This window comes from Amblyomma maculatum, chromosome 3, assembly GCF_055883805.1.
Source record: "Amblyomma maculatum isolate TAMU_Amacu chromosome 3, ASM5588380v1, whole genome shotgun sequence".
Classification (NCBI taxonomy): Eukaryota; Metazoa; Arthropoda; class Arachnida; order Ixodida; family Ixodidae; genus Amblyomma; species Amblyomma maculatum.
The window spans coordinates 109,858,249-109,882,216 of NC_139346.1; the positions used below are offsets into that span (position 1 = coordinate 109,858,249).

The window sequence follows — 23,968 nt, forward strand, 5'->3', positions numbered from 1 at the left end:
GCCCGATGCAAATGTCTATATGATGAAGGAAATTATGACATACCGCGAGGTCAGAAGATTGTCTGTCGACGTATTGAGCTGTTCCAACAGCAACACTATGTAGTTGCTGGATGGCACTGTGGGTATATCAGACAGCTACAATTTTACTCGTAGCGTGCCGTAACCTTTACCGTATAACCTAACATCTTCCTTCGACTTTGCATAATTTTCACTACTTTTGTTGCCATTACGTCGTGCCGTTAACACCTGCTATAGTTTTGCTTGTGGCAGTTTTATTCACTCCCTTCTCCAATATCACGGCCAGTGACTGTACGTAAAAGGAGTCTGTCAGTATTTTTAAACGATACGCATGAGCACTTGCGCAAATGCTGAGGACAAATGACAAAGAAAACACTACAGGTATATGGCGCTCCCTTCGCCATGGTATGTGGAGCTCTCGAAACAATACATGTGCTGGGGCATACTCTGTTGTTAAGGGCCTCATTACGACAAGGCTTTTAAAGGAGAAAAATGCCAACTAAAGCAAACCAGAACATGCTGGTTCTATGTATAATCTACGGTATTGATAAGTGTAACGTTTACCATTTTATGCCGGCTTACAAAATCGGTCAGTGCGAAATACGGATCACTTTTGCGATACATCGTTTACCCATGGCGGCAGTGCGTCATAGGTGCGCGTCTCTGTTGCGCAGGCGCTTCGGCACCAAGTGCGCGGGCTGTTCGCTGGGCATCTCGCCGACGGACCTGGTGCGTCGCGCTCGGAGCAAGGTGTTCCACCTCAAGTGCTTCACCTGCCTGGTGTGCCGCAAGCAGCTGTCGACGGGCGAAGAGCTGTACGTGCTGGACGAGCATCGCTTCGTGTGCAAGGACGACTACCTCGCCAGGCACCAGCCCAACCAGCAGCCACCACCACCCCAGCAGCCACCCAACCAGCCGCCGCCACCCGCCGGTCAGTGTGTTAATTGGTATAAATGCTGCATGGAAATCGAGGAATTTTCACAACATACTCCGTCGGGAAAATATCTTTTTAGCAGTCCGCACTCGAAGAACTGAGGGTATCGCCGGCATCTTGCACTCGTTGTAAAGCACTTTTTAAGTTTATATATTTGTGTGTGTGTGTGTGTGTGTGTGTGTGTGTGTGTGTGTGTGTGTGTGTGTGTGTGTGTGTGTGTGTGTGTGTGTGTGTGTGTGTGTGTGTGTGTGTGTGTGTGTGTGTGTGTGTGTGTGTGTGTGTGTGTGTGTGTGTGTGTGCGTGCGTGCGTGCGTGCGTGCGTGTGTGTGTGAAATTTCTGTGTGAACACCGTCGCGCGCTAAGAAGACGTTTTTAAGAAAAGAAAATGATTTCCTGCTATGGTTTATGGTGATGCTGTCTACTGCCGGCGCAGAAGTTAAAGCAGGGCTATGGCACGATTTTACCAAAGGCCAGTTTTCATTGAATACACCCCTTAGCAAATGACGACCAGCAAATATTCTGCTCTAAACACGCAGAACTCGCATTCTGATTGTTTCTCATTCCAATATATATGTATGCCCACTCTCCACCTGTCATAAAGTTTGCGTCACGTCAACCTATCAGGGTACCTATTCCGGTTATGCATTATTGGGGGCGACGATAGAAAGCCGAACTCATCAGTCGCACACAAAATGAAAGGGCAGACCCTGAACATTCCCTACAGTGCTATGCTGGGAACCCCATACTCCGGAAGCTCAGAAAGAGACAAACGAGAATTCATTTCCACCTTCCAGAGGAATCACGCTGCATGTTCAGAAGTTAAACAGGAGGGGCATATTTTTTATAGAAATGCTGTAGCGCACTATAGACGATCTGTACCGCCGCCATATGGCAGCAGCACCAAGCTAAATCGCAGCCCAGCGCGTTTCTCCGAGCAGTGGCGGAACTCGTTACAACGGCAATCGTTCCTCGGCACCGCACCACAGGACAGTGTGCGTGAGCGAGCCAAAAGACACTGGCGCGCACACCTCGGCTGACCACAAAAGGCGCGCACATGCATGCGTTTCTCGCACTCACACGCCAAGGGCGGCCGACCACTGCATGCGCGCCCTTTTCCCTCCCCGAGCAACCTCGTCCCCGTTCGTCACTGGTTGCGCAACCGCCATCACGGGCGTCAGGAACGCGCTCGCCGATGTCCGCCGCCGCTGCAGCAGTGTCGGGAGCGGTGCGTCCGCCAGGCAGCCAGCCAGCGGACGGCGCATCACGCAACGCTCGGCAGACTGACCGCCGTCTCGGGGCCAGCGCGCCGCGGTGGGGGGGAAAAAAAAAAGAGGAGGTGCGAGGGCTTTGGATGGTCAAAGCCAACTGGCGACCGGAAAGCAAAAGAAAGACGCGGTGGCGTTTCCGAGAGCGCGCGCGCCAACGGGCGACAGGGGCGCGCGGCCGTAGCTAAACGGCGCCAAGACAAAGGTGGCCGCGTCGGCAATGATGACGGACGAGCTGTCTGGCCAACAAAGGACTGCGCGCTCGGTCCGCGAACGACTGCGACGCCGGCGCTCGCGCCCTCCGCCGCTCAACAAAAGGAACGCGGCGGCCGGCAAACACGCAGGTAGCCCCCGGGCAACTCACACACACGCGGAGTCAACAGCGGCCCCTCGAGCGTCCAGTGACGCGTGTCGGCGCGACTCCGCCGGAGGAGCCCGCTGTCGGCCCCGCGCTCGCATGCAGACGCGTGCGCGCACGGCGGGGGCAGTTCCTTCTTCTTCGGCGCGACCTGACAGACAGCTCGTGTCCGCAGCAAGGTCGCCCTTGCGGCGTCAATATGGGCGGCTTGTCGGCGCCGGTGCGTTCGGACGCCCGGACAATCGGCGGCCGAGGTGTGCGGGCGTGTCCGGGCCACGCCGCCTCTTGTTGTTTGCAGCCCCCAGGCGCCGCGTCCTCAAGCACTTGGTCTGGAACTGCACTTGCAGGAATAGAGGCCGGAACTTTCGGGTTCACAGGTTAGGACGAATGCGCAGCAGTTCGGCACGCAATGGACGATGGCGGGTCGATCGTGGTAACGCCGAAGGCGAGGCAGCCGCGTGTCATTTAAGGGTACGCGTGCACTTCTCCAGTCACAGTGTGCAAGTTCTTGATGGTTGTTTCGCTTGTGTGGAGAGGCCAGTCGACCCCGACGTTGCGACGCTGCCTTTCAGCGTATCGCGAAAATTCCAAAAGGGAGCTTCAACCGTTCTATGCGCGAATGCGGTCGGCGATACGCGAACTCGAGTCGCGACGAGGAGGGAGGGGCTGCTTTGTGAAGGACGAGAGGCGCACTTGCTTTTTTCCAGGTCGTTCGTTTCTTTTGTGTGTCCAAACGGTACTTCGCGACGGTAAAAGACGATATTTCGCGAAGTACAGAAGCTCAGGGGCAGCTCAGCAAGCTTTACCGAGGCCAGTTGACCGATTGTTGTGTTTGGCTCTGGCGATCGCGTGGATACAGCGCACTGGTGGAGGTCGTCTCCCCGCGTCAATATATGCGATCTGTTGCACGATGGCAGAAAGTTATCGCTGATTAAGGCGGCGCCCACATCATATGTCCCCGGTAACATAACTATGAAAGAAGTCTACGTCATGCACTTTATGGTGCACTCAGCTCCAGCTCCGGCGGCGACTGCCGCCAAAAGCATTTTGTTACACTGTCACCGCGTATACTAATTTCTTGTTTTCAGTGTTCAGACTCATCTGTGCTGCGATAACGGTATATCAAGATAGACCTGAGCTCTTATGACGGTGTTCTTGCCGCGCTTCCTTTCGCAGTCCGCGTGAATCATGGAGAAATGAATGTTGCCATCTACGTCCAGCAGTTCCTATCTTGAACCGACACAATGGCTTGAACAAATGAACTCTAGCTGCCGGATGCCCACTCCTGGCCCCAGAAGAACAGGATAACCGCTGCGAAGGCATGCTGCCGGTCGAAGAGCAGCGTTGGTAGGGGGGGACTTGACGATAATTCCGTTTGTTCTCGCACCCGATTTCGCACCTTTCTATACGATTTTGCCCTTTCTTTTTTTTTTAATTTTAGCCGGCACGCATGATTATCCATCTACACTCTTGTTGAGTTAGCCGCTCCGACAATTGTGTGCCCGGGCCGCCAAAACGGCGACGGCGCCGGTGCGAGCGAGTCGGCGCGCTTTCACAGCGGTATACGTATATAGGCCCTTGGAAGAGTGCGCGCGGAGAAGCGATTGGTCACGGGTTCTTCGCGTCCGCTCGTGGACAGACAGTGCTGCGGCCATGGTCCCTGGATATGCGTGCTGCGGACACGCCTGCCTCGCATCACGGGCGAACTAGGAGCGTTCAGAGCACCAATGCATGCTTGGAGTACCGAGAAGAACGGAAGAAAGGTTGTTGCCCACCTTACCTGCAACAAATAAAAAAGGCTGCGCCAGTTTCTGGTTATTCAAGCTCAGGAATTATACTGCTGTGCTAGTTTCCTTTATAATGGTCTTCCAGTCTGCATTATTGGTTTCCCGACTTTTTTAAGCCCTCGAACAACCTCCATCGGCCGCGCCGTTGACGGCAAAATATCGACCTCGGGGCACTTGTTTCGACCAGGCACACGTATACACCATGGGTCAAAAGCGTCTACGCCGGAGGGTTTGTGATCGGGCCGTCTATATGAGTGCATTTATACCGCAATCCTGCAGCAACAAATTTCTGCGATTGAGAAACCTCTCGTCCGCTCGCTGCGTGGCTTCACCGGAAGCGCCCCAAGCATCGCTTCGCAACGCTGAGCTGCAGACGCTGTGGGTCGGCTACTTTTACCACCACGATGACATGAAGGAAAAAAAAAAAGAAATTAGGAGGGTTCAACGCTGCTGAACCGAATATGGAGAGAAAGCATTAGCTGCGGGTGACCGAGCGTTCTTTTTGTTCTTCCTCTTGTTCTTGTTGTCGTTCTTCTTCTTCATGTTCTCCTTCTGTTTGAATAAGGACACGGCACGCAGCGACGAGCGGTTAGACCTGGTGTAGTATTGCTTTCGCAATAAATAACTTTCGAGCAAAGAGCATTCGTCACACATCATCGCTTGCCCCTTTTGTCCAATAACGGAAGTGTCAGCCACAGTTCACAACGCGGACATAAGAACAGCACGTGCTCTTTCATGTGTCATCATCGCCGTTGATGTGGATATACGCTCATATGCCGAACACCTCTGCAATCATCCCGGCCCTCTGTCCGCAACTATACCACCACGTCCCTGCAGATTTCCTTATCTCATCGGCCCACCTGACCTTCTGCCGACCCTAACCTGATATGTGCGTGTGTTCTCGTCGAAATTCACCAAGAAAGGTGGGAAGGGAGGAATGAGGTGATGGGGGGCATCTCCATTCCTTTTTCTCTGCCAGGAACCGTAGCAGAATAAATCGGTTGTATTTGCCAACCTCCTGCTTGACAGTTGAAAGTCGACTATAGGACCAACACGTGCGTACGCGCCGCCGCCTGTATACACACAGTCCTCGTCAAAAGTGTACAGTCCAGGAGGTCTGCTTCTGAGCCCCTTTGTGCGGTTTGTGATGCATTTTCAGTGTTCCGAATCTCTTGATGGCAAAAAGATTTTTTGTCCTACCCTCTCCAATTTGGAGAACCTCTACCAATTCTAAATCAGTGCCACTATGGCCCAGAAGCAAACCTCCCGGGCTCTACAACTTTGACAAAGGCTGTATCTTACGACATATGAGGCGTGTGTACTTAAGGCTGGTGCAACCGCGTGCAGCAGCAATGGTGCCTCGATTCTCTTCCGTAATTTCTTTCTTTCGAATGCCACAGTCTGCAGTGTCGAACGTGGCCTCGGTCCGCGTCGGACTCCTTGCGGAAAAGGAACCGCAGCTTTTCACAGCGTTCGCGAACGGTGGCGTCCGCCATTTCACCATCGCTCCGGTTGGTGCGGCTGCACCCGACAAGCGGGCGCGCGTGCATACGCACGCACACCCGGCCTAGCCACTGCAGTCGCTGTCGAAGAATGGCGAACACGCGAGTCACGCGCGGAAGCCATCCGTCGTGGGCGCCGAGAGCGGCACAGCGCGCACGCCAATCTGGCACCGAGAGAAAGCTACTCAAATATTCACGAGCTGCCTATTGCGGCAGGGCCATGCCGCGACTGTGCCATTTGTTGGCCATTTGCTTCGCGCGCCACTGTCAGGTCCGCGGCCGGTCGTGCCGCGCACGCCACCGCCTATATCTTGCGAAAGGGTGCCTCGCGTGACGTCACGGGGACCTGGCGATCGAGATAAAAGTAACGCCCTGCAGAAATACATCGCCGACACATGGAGCGCTCTGTAATGAGTGAAGGCTTTGCTGGTCAAACGTAAGACGGGTGGCGGAGGAATTCGGGCGAGAATTTTAAAATTAACCTCCGACTTTTGTACCGGTGCCAAAACGCATTAAGTTTACATTCATATATACTTTGCACTTACATTCCCCGGGGTGTATGTAGTAAAGCTTTCCGCGTGTGCCAGACACCATAGAAACCACGCACTTACGATATTCATCACGGCCGTAATACAGTTGTTATTTAAAGTAAAACAGCGCCGTAATCGAACTCCCTCCCCACCGATATGAAAATTTTCATTCCTCCGCGCACTTTGTGGAATCTGTAGACATTGTACGAGGTTACGAAATCTGTGTAACAATCCAGACGTTCCGCACAATCTTGGCATGATAACAGTCGATGCACCTCTTTATTGATTTTGCTGAGTACGCCTATACCTGTAGAAATAAAGCATATACTTCTCAGTGAAGTCCAAGTCAAAGCATTTTTTTTTTTTTCTGACGTAGTACTTTTTTGCGTCAGAGCAATCGTAGCACTGCATGGCGAAGTTATAGTGGTATACGTCCCACTTAGTACCTCAAAACACAAAGCCGTGCTAGGTGAATATAAAAATTAGGACGGATTGATGCACGCTTTTGGATAATGCATGCAGTGTACCGTGCAGATTATTTTATAAGCATTCACATTTTTCCTGCTTCCGAGGAAAAAAAAAAAGAAAGAGAGCATAGTAACCCTTAATTCTGACTGAAGAGCTAGAATAGACAAATGTAATTACCTTTTTATGAACTTTTACCGCAGTCCCTATTGGCGCTATGGGGATAAATAACAGTTTACTCACTCTACTATAAACACCAACGTGAATACAATTGGTCGTCCCCTTTACAAATACGTAAATCCGCGAGAGTGCGCCTGCTGATTTCCATGACTTTGTGCTGAAAACTGAAATACATAGCCGTGGGAAGAGCAGACTCATGCCGGCTGTTTAAATATGGGCAACGCAGCAGTAATTTGATTCCTCATGACCCCCTCGCCACGCCATGCTATATGTAATCACGGCGTACACTTTTGTCAAAGTCTCTGCAGTGGGGTTCTCATCGTATCCCTATATAGCGTTCCCTGTTTTTATAACTCAAGATCTCTCATCCTAAGCTCAAGTCTTACGGAACATTTGGGCTCTTAAGTTTTGCGTGTGTTTAGCGTTGAAGACTGCCTCGTCTAAGATGTCAAAGTTTGGAGGGCATGAGGGTATAACTATATAAAGTCCAATCCACTTATAACAATACCGCTCTGAGCAATATGTTCGATATAACAACGAACAGCCGTAGCATCGTCAGCTTTACCTGGTGTTCTATGGTAAAAAACCCGCAGATAACAATGCTGTAACAGTAGATATGGATTATAATAATTACATTTGGTCACTGAGGGCGAAAACAAAGTCACAAACACTGCAACCATACCAGCCATACAACATCATGAAGTCCTAAGAAGGATCAAGTCCCTGCGGGACATCATTTCTGCTAACAATCTTTCACTCAGCTTTGTGCCGCATGTAGCTGGACGCCCTGTAGAGAGATGCCAACAATATTGGCGTGAAGCAGTCAAATTAAATTTAAGCTGATTGATTACATATTTTTGCCTGCAAATAAGTGAAACGTGTTAGATACTTCCCCTTTAATAAAATTTCTAAAGTTTCTCATGTTTTCTTGTTTTAGCTGAGCCCAGTTATAACAATTATATTGATTATAACAATGATATTTTCGTGGAATTTCAATATTGTTATAAGAGGGTTTGACTGTATACCGTGATTTGCCTGCCCTTTCTGCGTTTTCAAAGACGCTTGCAGTTGTCTTTATAAATACAAGGCCTCAAGCCTTACGCTGCCGTCTCTTTCCCCGAGGAGACGAGCCACAAGCGCCGTAGCCCTGCCCGCGCCAGGCGACAACACAATAGAGCGTGAGCTACGACCAGCGCCCCCCGGATATCGCACCGCACCGCTGTGTTCCCTGGGACGCAAGCTCCTGTACACACCACTGTGGGCGAAGGAAAACGACCCAGGTTGACACATTCCGCGGCCATCGATTCCGTTTCCCCGCTCTCCCTCGTTGCCAGAGCCCAGTGTGGCGCGGCGTGAGGGTCGGGAATCCCCCGAGGAGAGGAAGGCAGGGGAGGACGAGTATCGCACCAGGGAGAAATAGGGACCGAAGGGAGCGTGTGTGTGTACACAGGGAGCCATCGGTGGGAATGCGCCCGCTGCAATGCTCGGACTGATCGCCGGCGGGGAGGGACAAACCTCCCGATTTCCTCCCTCGCTTCCTTTTCTTCCCTGTCTGGCCGGGAGATAAATGAAGCCTCCGGCCATCAGTGGCGTTGTCGGCGTGTTCGTCTACGCGCTGTTGTGTCCGAGGGCTACATACCGAGCGCTCCCAGCCTTTGCCGCTGGCCTGCCGTGGGTGACAACGAGTGGCCACTGGTTCGCGGGCTCTCAGGCCCGCGTCTCGGAGCTTGTATAGTTGCCGCGCGCTTGTCTGGAAAACGAGCCAAGCGTTTTCTCTCGCAAATAGTCATGGGCACGCTGAGAGTCCGTTTTGATTTTTACCGTATACGCCTGCCAGCGTATCACAACAAAGCGAGCAGCGCATCAAAGACGGGAGCCATTTTCAGAAGGGTGCACTACATACCACATTCTCGGAACGTACACATGCATGTCTGCCGACTAGCCCGCAAACAATATCCCGCCGGCCACAAAACCCCAACTAAAGCCCAAGAACACACATGGCGCCGATTGCCAACAAGTGCGTATTCACAACTCACAATTTATACTCGTACATTGCACTGGTATACATGTATACGTTAGGATCTCAGCTAGCTAACTTCTCAGATGCGATCTCGGTTTGCTCAAAGCTCCCAAAAATAAGCAGTGACATTGAAAATATGGAGCTGTGGCAGGCATTTATGAACAGCTCAGGTCCAGTTGTCAAGTAACCCTTAGTTTCGCAGTTAAATTTATGTGCAGATAAAGTCTAGCAACAGCAACGACTATAGACCGCCGATTTCGCGTGTCAAATATAGCACGATAATGAATGTACATATATATGTTTAAAGGTGCCAACGGTGCGCTGGTCTTGTATGAATACTGCCCCCCCCCTTTTTTTTAGATTCCTTTCTCTTTTTTTTTTTTTTATTCGTGTATGCAGCGCGCACACAGCCTGATTAGAGCACGGGCTTGGGCCGGCCCGGCCTGTTGGCTTGCCAGGCCGGGCTCGGGCTTGACGTTGCGGGTCTAGGCCAGACTCAGACTTGAAGTAGCGGGCCCAGGCAGGGCTGAGGTTAGCTGTGTATGGTGTTACGACCAAGCATCCGCATTTGCGCGCTCTATTGTTCGCCTGTGGGCATGGAAAAGTATTGTGAAAATGTGGTGATGGTCCAATGGCTCTAAGTGAGCCTGTTTCCAGGAATCCTGTTTTGTAAGCCTGTTTTGCTTTGTGGACAACCTGCAAATGCCAAATTGACCCTGTCAAGAGAACGTCTGGAAAAACACAAAGAAACGTCCCCCTCCTGGAAATAGCAGGAAGTGCTTTCTTTCTTTTGTTCACCCTTCCAGTGGAGAAGTGCTATCCTCCAGTGATGAATGCCTCCTATCCAAAGGAGACGACAGAGTGACATGTCCGCTGACGTGCAGGACAAGAAAGGAGCATGACTCATACGGCCATTAAGTGATTTCCCGGGAATGCAGGAAAGATTTGCAATTGTCGAAAAGGGACAATGTTGGGAGCCCTATGCGGCGCCACGTGCACTCGGGTTTCTGAGAAGTATTATAAAACCCCTTGTCAGAACCAGCCTGTGGTTTCTTTGCTGAAGAATGGAAATGTACCTCCTCTCCTCGCCGTTCCCAAGCTTTTCCCGCCAACAAGTGATCACGCCCAACGAATGAATGCCGGACCAGTCAGTGCTTCAGACCATCAGTGCAGTGATGTGTTCGATTGGATGCCGATACCTGAGGGGCGTGCCCTGGATTTGGTTGGTCAACATCTTCAGAGAGGGGCTGGACATGGGGGGGTTTTAAGGACGCTGCAGAGCACGAAATGTCGCTCTGAGCCCTGGGTAAACGGCTCATCCAGTCGCTTCTCGCTATGAACTCTTAACGCTTGCCATTTTGCTGATGTACCCTTCTTTTTCGTGTAAATATTGTAAATAAGTTTTCTCAAAGTGCCATTAAACCTGCTTGTACATATTTCACCAACTTCGAAGATTCAATCCTACTTCAACCCCGAGTCTCTGCACGCTACCAAGTGAAGGCCGGGTCGACATAGCCCCAGCGTCACGACAACTGGTGACCAGCGGTGGGATCTGAATCTACAAGCCCCAACACTGGTGACCAGCGTTGGGATCTGAATCTACAAGCCACAACATCTGGTGATTGGAGGTGGATCTGAAGCTACAAGCCACAACACCTTGTGATCGGAGGTGGCATCTCAAGCAACAAGCAGGAGCAACAATCGGCCAACAAGAGGGCAGCTCGGAACATCGATCGCATGTGTGGGTGAGTGCTTGGCTTTTCTTCTGATGTGGACCAGGTTCTAGAACAGGGTTAGATTTTAGAACTGGTAAAGAGAGTGTGGAAACGCCTTTAGGTTGGTAGTTTGCACAGTTGTTTTGGAAGTAGCCGACACTCGGAGCGATCATGGACCTACAAAAGCTGCAGAAACCGGACCTGTTGCTATTGTGTGAGGAATTGGGAATTGATACAAGTGGTTTGGCACGAAAACCCTTGATTATAAAGGCAATCACTGATCTGGGAACCGATGATGAGGAGCTCAGTGAAGCATGGAACCTCATCGGTCAAAAAAAGGAACAGCTCAGACAGCAGAAAGAGCGTGAAATTGAAAGAGAAGCAAAAAAGCTGGAGCTAGAAATTGAGCTCCGGAAATTAGAACTAGAGTTGAGCAAGAGGTCGGGCGATTGTCCCCAGCTAGCGGTACCTCGTCTCAACAAGGAGGCAGATTTCAAGATGTCAAAGTACATGCAGCCATATGTGATATCAGGGGATATCGGTCTGTATCTGGCTAACTTTGAGCGAACTTGCGAAAAACTGTCCTTCCAGCGAGACACGTGGTCTCAGAGATTATTGACGGTTCTGCCCAGCGAGGCAGCGGAGGTTGTCGCGCGGCTAAGCAAGGAGGACGCGGACAACTACGAGAAGGTCAAAGCTTGCCTTCTGAGAAAGTATAGGCTTAGCGCCGAGGCGTTCAGACAACGTTTTCGGAACGCTACTAAGTCCAGGGACGAGAGTTACCCTGAATTCCTGTACAATTTAAGAGTAAATTTGGGCGAGTGGCTAAAGAGCACAGATTCCTACAGTGATAGGGACGCTGCAGTCGAGCGAATTCTTTTGGAGCAGTTTTATAACTGCCTCCCAGAAAAAGAAAGAAATTGGTTACAGGACCGAGGCGAAATTAAGTCGGCAACTGAAGCTGCCGAACTTATTGAGGAGTATGCTTCGCGCCGACAATTCAGCAACCCAGCAGTGGATAGGCCCCGCAATCCCAAGTTCAGTGTGAAAAACCGTCAGGAAAGGCACTTTGCTAGAGTTGGAAACGAAGAAATGAAGGTTTCTTCAGGCAGATTCCCTAGAAAGGACGGCAGTGAGAAAAGTGGGGAAGTGACCAACGTGCAGAACACAAAGAATAAGCTTGAGGCTAGGAAGCCGCTCACATGCTTTAGGTGTAATGAGCAGGGTCACATTGCCGTCAACTGCCGGAAAGAAAAGATTGCTTTCTCGTATGTCAGTGACTGCGATGAAAATATGCAGCTTTTAGAACCCTACCTGCATGACCTAGTAGTCAACGGGAAGCCTTGCAAGGTACTGCGCGATTCGGCCGCAACGATGGATGTTGTCCATCCGGCGTATGTGTCGCCCTCCGACTATACAGGACAGTGTGCATGGATCCGCCAGGTAGTGGAGGAACAGAGTGTGTGCTTGCCAATCGCGAACGTGGTCATCGAGGGCCCTTTCGGCGAATTAACAACCGAGGCGGCCGTTTCAGGAAAGCTTCCTAAGTGCTATCCGTATTTGTTCTCCAACAAATCGGACATGCTGCTGCGAAAGAGGGGCATCCTTTTCGGAGACAGAGTTGTGCAAGCCTTAACACGTTCAAAAGCGCGAGAACTAGCTACACTGCTCATTCCAGAAAAATCCACAGCGGAGGAAACGGCAGTTAAAACAGTGGTAAATGCGGAAGATAGCAGGTCAGAAAACTTTGAGAGCGAGGCATCTCAGATATGTCAACTTGAAAGGGAGCTTGATGAGACGCGGAATGAGGACGTTCTTGAGAGTAACCTCTTGCCGCCAGTGTCTAGTAATCTCACGAGACTTTTAAGTGGAACCCGAGAGGACTTAGCTATAGAGCAAGCCAATGATCCCAAGATACAGGAGATAAGGGAGCGCCACCGCGCCACTAAGACAGCAAACAATATTTCTTTCGAGATGAGAAAGGGAGTGCTGTATCGCTTATTCAAGGATAAGCGCGGAGTAGAGCGGGACCAATTAGTCGTTCCCCAAAAGTATCGCGGAGACTTACTGCGACTTTCCCATGGCAGCTCGTGGTCATGTCACCTTGGAATAAAGAAAACAAAGCAGAGGCTGTTGCAAGAATACTATTGGCCTGGATGTTTTAAGGACACGGAAAATTTTGTACGGTCATGCGACACGTGCCAGCGGGTTGGAAAGGCGCAAGATAAGTGGAAAGCTCCGATGGTGTTAGTACCAATCATTACCGAGCCGTTTCACCGGTTAGTAATAGATGTAGTTGGGCCACTTCCTGTGACAGAGTCAGGGTACCGTTATATCCTCACTATGTTATGCCCAGCCACAAAGTTTCCAGAGGCTGTTCCGCTGCGCGAGGTGACGTCCAAGAGTGTAGTGGATTCGCTGCTGTCAGTGTTTGCACGAGTTGGATTCCCTTCCGAGGTCCAAAGTGATCAGGGTAGCGTTTTCACGAGTGTCTTCACCACCTCATTTCTCGAGCGATGCGGCATTAAGGTAGTGCATAGCTCGATCCATCATCCGCAGAGCAACAGCGTAGAAAGATGGCACTCTGTTCTCAAACGAGTCCTGAGGGGACTGTGCTATGAAAACAAGCGCGAATGGGATACCTGCCTGCCTGCAGCGCTTTTCGCTTTGCGGTCAGTGCCGCACGAATCCACTGGATTTAGCCCAGCCGAGTTGGTGTACGGAAGGTCACTGCGCTCCCCTTTGCGAATGGTGCGCGAAGCCTGGGAGGGGCGCGGAGAAGACCCAACAGTAGTAGAATTCATTCTGAACCTCTTGAATCGCTTACATAACACTAAGGAACTCGTTGAGGCCAGCATGAAGTCAGCCCAGGCTCGTTCCAAGGTGTACTATGATAAGACAGCCCGTCAAATGACGTTTTGTATCGGGGACCAGGTGATGTTGCTGAGAAGTTCAAGGCAGAATAAGCTCGAAGTACAGTGGGAAGGACCGGCTGAAGTCGTTGCAAAGCTTTCTAACACTAACTACGCAGTGAAAATTCCCGGTAGGCGTAAAGAAGTGCGCATTTATCATTGCAATCTTATGAAGCCTTATGTGCAGAGGGAAGCCGTGGTAAATCTAACGTTAAACCTTCCCGAGGAGATGGGGGACAACTTGATTTGCCTCAGCGGAAAAGGAAGCAACGCTCAGGAGCTTCTCAAAAAGACGGAGCAGAGAGGAGAACTAAAGAAATCCCAGCTGTCCGATCTGGGCGAGATAATAACAGAGTTTGAGGCCTGCTTCGTGGACAGGCCAGGCAGAACTGATTTGACTGAGCACGATATTGAGCTGACTTCAGACGTGCCAGTGCGATCAAGGTGCTACCGATTTTCTCCAAGGCAAAGAGAAATTCTGGATAGGGAAGTAACTCGCATGCTGGAATTGGGAGTAATAAAACCCTCGGAAAGCGATTATGCTTCGCCTATGATCTTAGTAGAAGCTCCAGGTAAAGACCCGAGGCCTGTGGTAGACTACCGAAAGCTAAATTCTCTCACCAGGGATCAAGTGTATCCTATTCCGAATATTGAGGAGAGAGTAGAACAGGTCAGTAGAGCGGCATATGTGACTACGCTGGACCTTACTCGAGGATACTGGCAAGTACCGCTCACTGAACGCGCCAGCAGATACGCGGCTTTCGTCACTCCGACGGGCAGCTACCAGCCAACAATGATGAGTTTCGGGCTCAAAAATGCTCCATTTTGTTTTTCCCGACTCATGGATAGGGTTTTAAAGGGGTGTGAAACATTCGCGGTGCCTTATTTAGACGACATTGCGGTTTTTTCCGACTCATGGGCGGACCATATGGTACATCTAAGAGCTGTACTGAGCCTTTTGCGTCAAGCTGGACTAACCGTAAAGGCCGAGAAATGTTGCCTGGCAAGGGCGACCGTGGACTACTTGGGTCACAATGTAGGTCAAGGTTTCAGGAAACCCAGCGAGATTAAGATTTCTGCGGTAGCAGACTACCCGCGGCCGAGCACGAAGACGGAAATTCGAGCATTCCTGGGTCTGACTGGGTACTACAATCACTACATCCCTAACTATTCAGCTTTGGCTAGCCCTCTGACCGACGCTCTCCGCAGGACAGAACCGACAAATGTAGTCTGGGACGAACAAAAGGAAGCCTCCTTCGTAAACCTGAAGGCTGTGCTGATTAGCCGTCCGGTATTGCGAGCTCCAGACTATGACCGAGAATTCACGGTCCAGTGTGATGCCAGTGATCGAGGGTTAGGTGCTGTTCTCTGCCAGAGAGATGACGACGGTAATGAGCACCCCGTGCTCTACTTGAGCAGAAAACTGAGTTCTAGAGAGAGGGCTTATTGCGCGTCAGAGAAAGAATGCGCTTGCATTGTATGGGCCATTCAAAAATTGCAGTGCTATCTTGGAGGGGCCAAATTCACCGTAGAGACGGACCATTGTCCCCTGGCTTGGCTGCAAACTGCGACATCGAAGAACAGTCGCCTTCTTAGGTGGAGCTTGATTTTACAGCAGTACAATTTTGAAATAAGATACAAAAAGGGGAAGTTAAATGGGAATGCGGACGCGCTTAGCCGCTCTTTCTAAGCGGTCCGAGATGTTCCTCACCATGTATCCAAATTGATAATCAGGTTTTTTTTTTCGTGCGCTTGTATATGTGTGGCTATGTAAAGCAGCACGTTTGGTTTTCTAGGAATACGTGGGTCCTGAACGTCTTGAGAGTGGGCTTTTCTCGAACAACAATGGCAGTTTTCTTTTGACCTGGTCTCTTCAGACGGGAGCCGAGTGCTTGCTTCGACATGTGGTTGAGTTTCAGACAGCTCGAGCAATTTGGCCTACAACAATCAAGACAACGCGACAAGCAACAGCGAGCTTCAAGCGTTCACGTGCAGGCCATTAAGTCGTCTCTTCATGCAGCAGCTGGGACTGCTGCCCTCCGAGACTCTTCTGGCGGGGGAGGAGGCTGTTACGACCAAGCATCCGCATTTGCGCGCTCTATTGTTCGCCTGTGGGCATGGAAAAGTATTGTGAAAATGTGGTGATGGTCCAATGGCTCTAAGTGAGCCTGTTTCCAGGAATCCTGTTTTGTAAGCCTGTTTTGCTTTGTGGACAACCTGCAAATGCCAAATTGACCCTGTCAAGAGAACGTCTGGAAAAACACAAAGAAACGTCCCCCTCCTGGAAATAGCAGGAAGTGCTTTCTTTCTTTTGTTCACCCTTCCAGTCGAGAAGTGCTATCCTCCAGTGATGAATGCCTCCTATCCAAAGGAGACGACAGAGTGACATGTCCGCTGACGTGCAGGACAAGAAAGGAGCATGACTCATACGGCCATTAAGTGATTTCCCGGGAATGCAGGAAAGATTTGCAATTGTCGAAAAGGGACAATGTAGGGAGCCCTATGCGGCGCCACGTGCACTCGGGTTTCTGAGAAGTAAAACCCCTTGTCAGAACCAGCCTGTGGTTTCTTTGCTGAAGAATGGAAATGTACCTCCTCTCCTCGCCGTTCCCAAGCTTTTCCCGCCAACAAGTGATCACGCCCAACGAATGAATGCCGGACCAGTCGGTGCTTCAGACCATCAGTGCAGTGATGTGTTCGATTGGATGCCGATACCTGAGGGGCGTGCCCTGGATTTGGTTGGTCAACATCTTCAGAGAGGGGCTGGACATGGGGGGGTTTTAAGGACGCTGCAGAGCACGAAATGTCGCTCTGAGCCCTGGGTAAACGGCTCATCCAGTCGCTTCTCGCTATGAACTCTTAACGCTTGCCATTTTGCTGATGTACCCTTCTTTTTCGTGTAAATATTGTAAATAAGTTTTCTCAAAGTGCCATTAAACCTGCTTGTACATATTTCACCAACTTCGAAGATTCAATCCTACTTCAACCCCGAGTCTCTGCACGCTACCAAGTGAAGGCCGGGTCGACATAGCCCCAGCGTCACGACAATGGCTTCTTTCGGAAATGAAGGAATCCCACCACTAAATTTGGCCCAGTTGTTTATGAATAAATCCCTGCTACTACTTTTGTTGACGTCGCTGACGTATACATATGCTGTATACACATGTATACCCAAAGGTTTAAACGGATTGCTTATCATTCTCTGTTCATGAAATATAAAGGAAGCCAAAAGCCAGTAACATCAAGGAAAGCAAAGCACAGGGGATTTCGTTGTGAGTGTGTGTGCGTGCGTGCGAAATAGCAATGTAATCATAGAAGTAAATGATTAGAAAGAGGAAGGAAAACAATCACGTCTCGCTGCTGGGATCCGAACCCACTCCCGTGCGCGGCGAATTTCGCGTCCGTTGCTGAGCTACGGTGACGGCTGTTCAATTATCAACTGTCGTGCTACCGTGCTTTTCACGTGGAGCATGATCTTACGCGGATAACATTACTTTTATAATTATATTAATATTTCACATTGGAACCATGGACACACACACATACACAAATCTCTGTGCTTTCAATGGTGCCAAGGCCTCCTGGCTCCCTTTATATGTATTTTATAACTAGACCCTCATTTGTCATTTGTGTTCTCTTCATGAACGTGACAAACCAAAACCTCGTGTAATTACAACATATATCAGCGCGAAAATCGTTTCTATTGCAAACTTCCACATTGGGCCTCCACTGACCATTCTGTATTACCTTCCAAAATATTACTTTGGGGACCTGAAAACTAGGACCAGAAACGTCCAGCGATCTCACGCTGAGGAAGAGGGTGACTCAGCAGGACTGCCCAAACCAAAGAGCACGAACTCGGCAGCTCACCGCTCCCTTCTCCCCTTTTGAGATAAGGGCAGCAAAGTCCGACCGCGCGCGGCCATCGCTATCACAGGAGGGCATCGACGTCTTCCCCGCACGCACGAACGATCAAGGGAAAGGCGCGCAGTACGACGGCTCGCTTTACACAAACTGTCCGCGTTCCCTCGGCACTGCAGGCAGGCTTCCTTGGTGCGGTGTTGCTGAAACACCGCCGCCACCACCGCGTGCAGCCCCCGAGGAAGAAGGGGATCGCCTCTGCCCCCCTTCTTCCCGATAAGGGACCGACGTCCGCCCGAAACAAAGGCGCCCAGCCCATCGGTGCGTCGCCTGTCCGCGGGAGGGAAAAGAGGCCAGGGCCGGCGCGTACCGCAGTGGCGTCGGGGAGCACCCGACAGACGTGCGCTGCTGCGGATGATCCCTTCGCGATATGGGTCCCTTCGATAGAGCTGCACACGGTGTCCGCCCACAGTGATAGCTCTTTGGAATGGACGGGATGCGAGCAGTCGGAGTTGGACTGGCGGTTAATGTGGTGTACTCCGCTTTACCGAGACCAGGAATGTCAGTGGAGAGACCGCTGAATCCCAAGTGTAACGTCAGTGAATTTTCGTGGCAACGTGACGGATATGAAAAACGATGCTACAGAGAGAGTCTGAGCGCAGAGACTGCTTGTACAGGTCTTTTAATTAGACTGGTGTCCAGGCGTGTCTCCCTGACCTTTGTGTCTCTAGTTGTCAAAGAATTACTTTATAGGCTGAATTTTATGGACGATGCTTAAGACCAAGCCGAATTTGTATACAAAGGCCCATCATTTGTGTTATAGTGCATAAACCCATGAACCTAAACATAACAGAAAATCCAGACGAGATAGTGTTTTACGTTTCACTATATACATCAGAAACGAAATATGTATACGGACGGACCATTGTGGATAAACTTCCACATCGTTCATGACCCATCGTGCTGCTACAGAAGGGGCTAGAGGCAACATTGGAGTGAAACATTGAGACAGGAAACGCATCCCACTGCGCGCGCACGCGTACTACTTCCCGGCAGCTGCGACAAAACAGTCATATAAAAAGAAACGCGAAAGCGAAACCGCACTCGCCGCAGTTGCTGCCGACGCTGTAGGGGGGCTGAGAGTCTAATAAACGGCACACTCGTTTAATTGGACAAAAGGTAGCGCCCCCGTCCAAAGACAAAAAAAAGGAAGAAAATGAAGCATAGGAACAAAGCCACCGCTGTCGCCGCGGCTCAGAGAAAACGCGTTTGCCGGCCGAAAAGGCAAAAAGAATGCCGCTCTAGAGGGGGGACACAAATTACGGTCTCCTGCTTCCATTTTTATTTCGTGCTGGCAACCACTTTTTAAAAGCGAATGGTATACGCACTTCCAAGGCGTGCTTTCAGTCCGCGCTGGCGCAGCTTGTGTCACACGCACGAAAACACAGACGTTCGTTCTCTGTAGGCGGCAAGTGCTTTGACCTGATCACCACCGCGGAGGCATATATGAGCGCGACTTATGAGGAAGCGGCGTATGTCAACCCACCCGTGGCGTGTTTTCGCTGTTTCGACCTTTCGTGTTTGTCTTTGGTCCGTACAGCGGTTATGGTGTGTAGTAGCTGCTTCGTCACGCGCACACAGAATATGGGGAAGGGGGAGGTGAGGTTAGAGGCGAAAAACAGGTGGAGTGAATTACACACATACTACAAGTTCGCCTTGATTTATCTGTTTGTTTTGTGGCCGGATGATCCACCCGTGGCGTGGCCCGTGTAATGAAGGAAGCGGTATTTCTTTTTTTTTTAGCTTTTTATATTATTCCGGCATCTGTTACGTGTCGCTGTACACGCGTGCACACTGCTGCCGCAAAGGCGAACCAGAGGGGCGCGATTGGACAGAAGTGCCACCACTGTACATGCGGTCTATCAGACTATCACATCAGAGTGTCAGTCACTTGCCGACGTGACCCCAATTTTGTTATAATTGTGTAAAATGAAATATTATGCGCATAGTGTCTCACACTTTTCCAAAATTCTCGAGTGGTGCTGTGTGGAGAAAATGCAGGGAAATTTTAAGACAGGTGCAGACTTTTCCAGATATTACTTGCGCTCTGCACCCACAATATGCACGTTAACCGCAGGGACACAAGCGCATTGCCCCTAACAAAACGCCTGCGTTAAGACTTGACTTAATTTACGAGCGAAGGTATAGGATCCGGCTAAATTAAGGAAACAGATTGTGTGAAGGCTACGGGCAAATCACGTCAAGTCGTTTTGAGCTAGCACCCAAATTGACGACATAATCGCTGAATGAAGTTATTCAGCATTCAGGCTTCTCCGCAGCGCACACCGATGAGTGTAGCCCAACGATGACTTCATCTGTACAGGCAGTACGTTTCCAACGCGGAAACGCTTGCCCTAAGGAAGAAGGCAGTGCCCGCAAAGCGTTAATGTTTGGCGGCATCGTTAGATGCATGCATATATAAGGGTGCGGGTGAACAAAGTTGGAATCTGAAACGTCGCAATGGCGGCGTCGTTCAGTTAGGCCGCATTTGTTTATTGCTATGTGCAGCCTCTGCGACCGCTTTTCGTATAAGCTAAAAGCCAGGCGCCATCAGTGCCCATTCCCCGTGTGGACGAAATTTCTGGAGCCCTCCACTACAGCACCTCTCATAGTCTGAGTCTTTTTGGGACGTTAAACCTCATATACCAAACCAAACCACTTTTAATAATCGATTACGTCTACTTGTCCGTGTTTCGCTAATCGTGTTTTAGATTCCTTTAATTTGCTCTGGTGCGCAGCAGCGCTCGAGCGCTGTCTCTTTGCGCCTGCTCTAATTTACGTCACTGTGAGCGGAGGAGGCAGTTTTTCTCTGACAGACTCCTTTAAACTCATGGCCAAAAGGGCAGGGCCGCGTTTCAGTTTCTGAAGAAGTATTACTGAATTCGGAGCATATCAGAGACGCATAATATTGCGCGAGCACCGTGGACCAACAAGAAGCCAGCGTGATGACTTTGAGCGTTATCCAATACGTTGCGCCATATTTGAAATATATATGTCGTAATTTTCACATTTCGTGCGTTTTGCCGATTTCTGTTAATATACTGTGCGGTTCCTCCCTTGAACCGTCGCAGCCCTCTTCAAGAAAGCTCCGGGGAAGAATCCTCTCCTAGGACAGTCTGCGTGCGCGTACTGCGCATTCTTTATACAATAGTGGAGCGTTTGTATACACGATCAGAACGATCTCATTGCGTCGTCAAAAGCGTTATGAGCTGCGACGCATTGTCCCATAGGAGCCTCCCTTCTTTGAAATCCGACTCGTTGACAAACACTCGATCCCCTTTTGAGATCGTTCAGATTAAACGTTCTCTTCCATTCTACCACGCGCGGAGCTCGCTGAACGATTCTCGACGCCTCGTGTGCGCTCGAGGACCACGTCTGGTGGCGCGCCTCTCTTTGCGAGGCCGTGCAATCTCGTTCAGAGACAGATTATGGGCGTCTTATATTTCGGCATCCTTGCCAATGCTTCGGCGTCATCTCGTTCTGAATTTGTCGATCAAAAAAAAAAAAAGAAAAGAAAAGAACTAAAACGAGCTGGAAAGGGGTTCTCAAGAGGACAAGACAATCGCTAGCTGAATCGTCGCGTACTTGGTGTACATAAGCCTACTATTGCAGGGCTCTCGAAGGCGTAGTTTTCTCGAGAGTCGTGCTTACTGAGTAGCGTCGCAGCAGCATCCTCCGCACGCACATGCGGGGAGCCAATCCCGGTCGCCCATTGTCCGGAAAAGCGGCGGCGACGTCGTCCGCCCGTTCCTTGCAATCTTCTCAAGAGAGTGCCCCTTTTCTCCGCGGCCCCAAGCTCGGCCGTGTTGGTCTATACCAGGATGCTCCGCGCGGCTCTGCTCGTAAACGCGTCCATCTCCTTTGGAAAACAATGGCTTCTCCTGCCTTGAAAAGGGACGCTCTCGTGCACGCGCTTACGCTGATCCGGGGCCTCGCGGATTAGCGTTAATCCCCGAACGCCGTGGCGTATGCGCCGCGCTGGCCCACGCTCAGTACACTGTGTGCATTCGCGGCTGGCTGCAGCCGCGATGCTGCTGGGAGAAGGCGGCCCTGCTCGTCTCTCGACTTGAGAGCTGCTGCGACACGCACTGTGACGAACTCGGCGCGGAATGGCCGGAAAGAGAGGTCGGAAACGGGGATGACGTCCGCTTGTAACAGGACTAAAGCTAGTGCGAGGGAACGTATACAGATGGGGGTGGGAAGAAGGATGAAAAACGATAGGTTTCGCAATAACACGGATATTTATTCGCGCTTATACTGTCGAAATGCGCCCCATAATGAACGCTTTGATATTTAATATAAGTGGTAAAAACTAACAGGGGATCGACCAGGATGACCCTAAGGAAAGAATGGGCTTTCTGGCGCATTCAGGGCATGTCGTATATACCTATAGAGTATAACGGCATTTTGTATTGTATCCAGAAGGTGTGTCTCTAAGCTCTGTTTTGCAGTAATTTGAAAAAGACGTGCGTATACACTTTGCTTACCAGGTTTCCCGTCACGTCTGTTTTACATGCATTTGGGCGTGCAACGGACAAGGGCCGTTTATGGTTACCATCGAGTGTTGACTGCAATTACAATAACACCAGACAGATTTTGGAGTGATGGAAGTAGTTAAAGCTCACACCTTAATAAATGCCTGAGGCTATATATACTGCGCTCAGACGCTATATCCCGTTCCACAGCCGCCGTACAAAACCGACAAGATCGCCCGGGCAAAAAGCGAGGGCCGCCGGTATGGTCAGTGTATATATATTAGTACCCTCCCCGTGCAAGGCGCACGACGGACCCTGCTTTGCTCGCATGGTAAGCTTACGCGAGGCTGCCCACTCACGTGACCCCCTCCTCTCACATCACAGCGGGCGGCTGGTCGCTGTCTCTGGGTCTGCGATGCGACCTCTACCCGCATGCAGCGTGCCCCGCTGCCCCACTGCGTGAGGGACGATTGTGCGGAGCAGGAGCGACGATTGCCGGCACCTGATGGGAAGGGCAGGACGGACGCAGAGAGGGCGAATGAATAAGTTGAGAAAGTGGACCTTGGTTTCGAGCGGCTTAGTTGCGTGCAGTTAAGGCGTATGCGGGGCTCTTAATCCGTTCCGGTTGGAAGACGACGCCACGGCGCGCATCTATAGGCAATGCAGAAAGCGCATTTCTGTTCCTAGCTGACCATGTCCTCTCGTTAAAATTTGCTCAGGAGCGGTCCATCCGCTCCTCAGTAGCTATACAGATGCCAAGTTGAACGCTGTCGGACGCTTTGTCGATATGGACGTGACAGGTACAAGTTGTTGACAGGACTGCATGCTTCGAAACCTGCACTGACACGTTTTCCGATGCTCGCAATGAGGATGTGAGGGCTGCTGGTTCGTGCCGCGCCCTTTCGTCCTCGCTGCACAGAACTAAACGGTTTGACGCCGCAAGGACTCCTTCTCTGTCAAGTGGACGTGTCCCCCCGCTGTTCCGTGCGGTGTGCCCGCATGTACTGCACACAGAGCACAAGCACGGACTCACCGCTGAGTTCCTTCCGCAGCGTGCGTCCGGCTGACGCGGTCTCCTCCTCCGCGCTTCGGCGCCCCGATTGACTGCGCCGGTCGCCGGGTCATTCACGGAGCCATCACCCGCATGTGTACTACACTCGAGTACGCAACGCGCCAGCACTGCCGTTCACCGGGTGGTCCGCGTAGTATACGATACCATATGCGAGCGAGTCAGTTTACGATGCCCGACGCATGGCGAATGCGCCCGGTCTGGAATGCATCGGTACTGTCTGTTTTTTTCTTGCGTTCTTAGCTCAGGATACCTTTCGTCGCGCTTTTCGCTTGGAGCCAGGCGAACCAGTCGTGGCTCGGCGTGTACAGCCGTGAAGTGTCTCAGTGAAATGCATGAATGGACCTTCTGCGCGCGAGACGGAGTCCGCGTACTCGAACGCGCGCTTCCGATGGCGACCGCGATTTATCATGGCTGCAGGGAGAGATACCCGCTGGGCCCATCGCTCGCGTGCAATCGGTCCTGCCTCGCTGCACCGGAAATGTACACGGCCGCAGTCTCGTGGAGCTTGTTCTCGCGTGTATGTCCATGCAACGCCGCCTCCTTTCCCGCCCTTCCTCGTTGTCGGGAATGCGCCGATAGCGAACGGCGCGTTGGCTTCGGCTGTCGATTTTAGGATAGGATACGTAGTCGGCCAGCGCTCTGTGTGTGCTGCCGTGGGTTTGGAGAACGTTATTGAGACTATGACAGGGTATACAGGTGGATTGATGAGAAATCTTCTGGCTGATATCGCTGCCCTAAAAACAAAAGTAAAACAGGAAATATGTAAGACCGGAAGTTGAAAATAAACGGAGAAAGAAATAATTCAAATCAAATT

General features: G+C 51.0%; 1 protein-coding gene across 1 annotated transcript in view; it reads left to right on the forward strand.

The window, feature by feature from the left end:
- The window catches only part of LOC146195678 (LIM/homeobox protein Lhx1-like), a 196,223-nt gene that overhangs the window by 71,961 nt on the left and 100,294 nt on the right, over positions 1-23,968 (forward strand). The window contains exon 2 of the mRNA XM_084597875.1: positions 693-949. Coding sequence (XP_084454001.1) covers positions 693-949 — 257 coding nt within the window. The remainder of the gene's footprint in view (positions 1-692; positions 950-23,968) is intronic.